Below are 3,923 nucleotides of genomic sequence, written 5' to 3' on the forward strand. Positions count from 1 at the left end.
ATATAAGCAAAAAAATAAAACAGTTAGAAGAGAGGAGATTGAACTCAGAAACTTAAGCTGTCAGCCGATTCAAATTTAGGTTGTTATCCATTTTTTGTTATTATTATATACAATACTGAATATCCTGATATATAAAATATTTGTGACATGCATAAATATTTCCTAAAAAGAACTTTTTAGAATAGAATTTGTGGCTCAAGAGTCAGACAGATTTTTAACCTTTTGAGCCTTCCCTGCCAGATTTCCCCTTAAAATATTTAAATTACTTTATATTCATCATGGCTAGGCATCGCAGAGCCCATTTCTCCACTAAGAGTCAGAAGGAAGAAGGGTGGGAGTGGGGGCTGTAGGGGGAATAGGGTGGGAAGTATCACTCTGTTCCTAAATCTGTATATATGAAATACACGAAATCTGTTTACGTTAAATAAAACTTTAAGAAAGAATCACTGGGAATTATGCTGTTTGCTTATTATCAGTCCCGAGTCATCTCTAGATCTTTCCATCGTTCAAACAGGCAATAATTTGAAGCCCCCTCAACAAGTACATACCTAATGGACCACAGAGATCCCATTTTCCCTGCCAGTCTGGCAACTACTCATAACTTTTGGGACAGTTTCTGCCCAGTTTCCAAATATTACTGAGTCATTCCAGTGCCACCTGTGGTGCTGTGCGTCTGGCGTGTGATGCTGGTCATTTGCCTCCACCTGCTTGATGCTAAGGACAACTCACCTTGTCAAACACCGGGGCTTACTCCCCAGGCACAAGAGCAGGCAGCCCTTCTGAAATTTTATATTGATGTCACTGCCTCTGGAAACAACTTAAGATTCCATACCCACTCGACAGAGACTGCAGACTTCCTCATTCCTGAAATCAAGAAGACGAGGCTATGGGAGAAGATGGAGAAGGCTGGGGAGCTGCAGAACTGGGCTGTGGGTATATTGCAGATATATAATATATAATATATATATAATTTCTGCTTTCTGTTAATTTCTTCCTCCTTTTTGGATACCAATTTCCTTATCTTGAAATGCAAGAACTATACAAGATACTCATTAATGAGTATGCAAAATGTAATGCATGTTACTCTCAAATCCACTGCACCATCCAGTGAGGGGATAAATCTCTCAACCTCTCAGCAGACATTTTGAGGTTTAATAAACTACTCTTCACCAAATTTAGCTGATTATTTACCCACATTAGATCAATAGAAGCTCCTCTTTGTAATATCCACTTAAAAATTACCTTCTGGGGCACGTGTCCAGCATAGCAGCTATGATGCCACTTGGACACCCACATGCCATTATCAGAGTGCCTGTGCTCAAGTCCTGGCTCTGCTTCCAATCCAGTTTCCTGCTAATGCAATCCCTGGAAGGCAACAATTGGTGGCTCAAGTATGTAGGCCTCTGCCACCCATGTTGGAGATCTATACTGAGTGCCAGTCTCCTGGCTTTGACATGGTCAAGAGATCCCCAGAAGTTGTGGGCATTTTGGGAGGGAGCCAGTGGATACGAGACCTCTTTCTATCCGTCCGTCTCTGTCTCTCTCTTCCTTTCAAGTAAACATAAACAAGTAAATAAAACTCATCTCTTTTTAGAATGACTTGATAGGTTTCTGAGAGTTATGTTGGGAGAGACACTGTTGGGAATGTGTGTGTGTGTGTGTGTGTGTGTACGTATGTATTCTCACATGTGTGCAATGTACTCATTTCTGTAAGAAGGTTGTGAATATCAAGTCTCCTAAAAATGGAGAACTGTCCAAGGGGAGGCATTGTGTGCTATGTGTGTTCCATCTTCCTGGTACAGTTTTAGACCTCTCTTGACATGGTGGTCACTCAGAGAAAGAAAATTGTCTAAGCTAAGAAGGTGGAGCTTGTAGGTGATTCTGTGAGTGTGTGGCTAATGTGATGAATGTGCCTCTTTGTATGTCTCAGAGTGTATGGAAGGCAAAATAAATGAAGAAAAATAGACAACCAAGTTCAAGGATGGAGGAATAGATGGGGACTTGTAGGGAGGATATTCAGGGCTAGTGGTGGAGCAGGCACCACGGAAATCAAGCTTGACTCAGTCAAGTGCGAGATAAAAGCCTGGATTCTGCTGTAGACTCCCCTAGTGACAAGGTCTGGGTAGCATCACACAACATCCATCACTACCCCAGGATGCCCTCCTGAGTGACGCCCCACACCCCACAGCCTCCTAAACACACACAGAGCCAGAATTAGCTGTGTGACTTCTGTAGCAACTCCTCTTTGCCTGTGGGTCCCGATTCACATGGCAGAAAGAAAAAGCGAAGATACAGCCAATGATACACACAACCAAGAGTGAAGTTAGGAGTGGTTTAATGGAGGGAAAGTTCAGGAAATACATTTCTTCTCATCCAGAATCCCTCTCCAGATGAACCCTGAGCAACCGAGGGCCAGCAAAGCCACTAAGCTTCTGCTTATTGCAGAGGCTCGGAGAACTTTAGAATGCAAGGACATTCATAAAACATAGCTTCATGGTACAAGTAAGAGAGAGAGAGAATGCACCGGGGTGCAAACATACTGATTACAGATATAGAGACAGTTGAGACATGGAGCAGATGCGAAGAGAGTGTTCAGCATCTGGTGGTCAGCTTCTTGAAGATATGGATGTCAGCACATTACTTCTACTTGGTCTTCTTCTGAGACAGGCCAGGAGTGACTATTGAAGGATTTGGCTCTTGAACCTTGGTGTAGCCAGGCTGAGGGACCGTGGGGTAGCCTGGCCCAGGAACACTGGTGCATCCTGACTCAGGGACCTTGGTGTAGCCAGGCTGAGGAACCACGGAGTAGCCTGACCCAGGGACACTGGTGCATCCTGACTCAGGGACCTTGGTGTAGCCAGGCTGAGGGACCGTGGGGTAGCCTGGCCCAGGGACACTGGTGCATCCTGACTCAGGGACCTTGGTGTAGCCAGGCTGAGGAACCACAGAATAGCCTGACCCAGGGACACTGGTGCATCCTGACTCAGGGACCTTGGTGTAGCCTTGGTCAGGGACCTTGGTGTAGCCAGGCTGAGGAACCACGGAGTAGCCTGACCCAGGGACACTGGTGCATCCTGACTCAGGGACCTTGGTGTTGCCAGAGTCAGGGATCTTGGTGTAGCCAGTGTCTGGAACCTTGATGGAGCCTTGCTCAGGGATCTTGACATAGCCTTGCTCTGCAATGTTGGTGTTCCCGGGACTTGGAACATTTGGGTGGCATGGGTCCTTGGTTATGGGAACAAACGTATCTTGAGGTGGAGGCTGGCAGGGTTGTTTCACCTGGTGCTGTTGAGGCTGAGGGGGTGGGGTAAAGGGTTGCTTCTGCTGGTAGGAGCTCATTCTTCCAAGAGTGTAGGACCTAGAGAAAGAAAAGCTGAGTAATTTGGAGCGAGAAGGAAGAATATCAGTTTGGAGGTATGTATCTCTCGTTGCATGCCTCTTCAGAAGTAAGACCCACCCTTCTTTCCGTTTCCCTGAATTTGATAACATAGGATCCTTTGAGGACCCTTGTACGCTTTCAAGGATAGAAAGAAAAGGTGATATGCTCCACTCCATGTGAATGGAGCATTTCCCTATGCTCTCTCTCTTCCTGATTCATTTAAAAGCCTGTGCACAAGACTGAAGCACAGAACAAACAGTACAACACAACGGCAGCCTCCCAGGAATGACGCGAAGCTCCAGGGCTCTGGTCACTTGGAAATGTGGTAGAACAAAAAGCCTGGAGTCTACCCACTGATGACCACCGCTTGGAGTGTTACTCCTCACAGGAAAATCTTCTGCATACTTTCCCATGATGCCCACACGGTCCTCCCCAAGCCTCTCTTCACACTGCCCCTCTTCACATGCTTTCTGGAGCCCTGTTGACTGTGTCCCTGTTTTGTCCCTATTGTGCCTCTCCTCCCACAGGCTCGGGGGCAGATAAC

The 3,923-nt window shown here is 46.1% G+C and overlaps 1 protein-coding gene across 1 annotated transcript; it reads right to left on the reverse strand.

The window, feature by feature from the left end:
- Nucleotides 1-2,330: 2,330 nt before the first annotated feature.
- On the reverse strand, nt 2,331-3,360 carry SPRR3 (small proline-rich protein 3; the record flags this gene model as incomplete). The annotated part of the gene is given in 1 exon segment (NM_001082366.1): nt 2,331-3,360. A coding segment is annotated over 1 exon segment (696 nt). The 5' UTR covers nt 3,340-3,360.
- Nucleotides 3,361-3,923: the final 563 nt, after the last annotated feature.

This window comes from Oryctolagus cuniculus, chromosome 7 (genome assembly GCF_051225735.1).
Source record: "Oryctolagus cuniculus isolate XC-2025 breed Fujian yellow rabbit chromosome 7, ASM5122573v1, whole genome shotgun sequence".
Lineage (NCBI taxonomy): Eukaryota > Metazoa > Chordata > Mammalia > Lagomorpha > Leporidae > Oryctolagus > Oryctolagus cuniculus.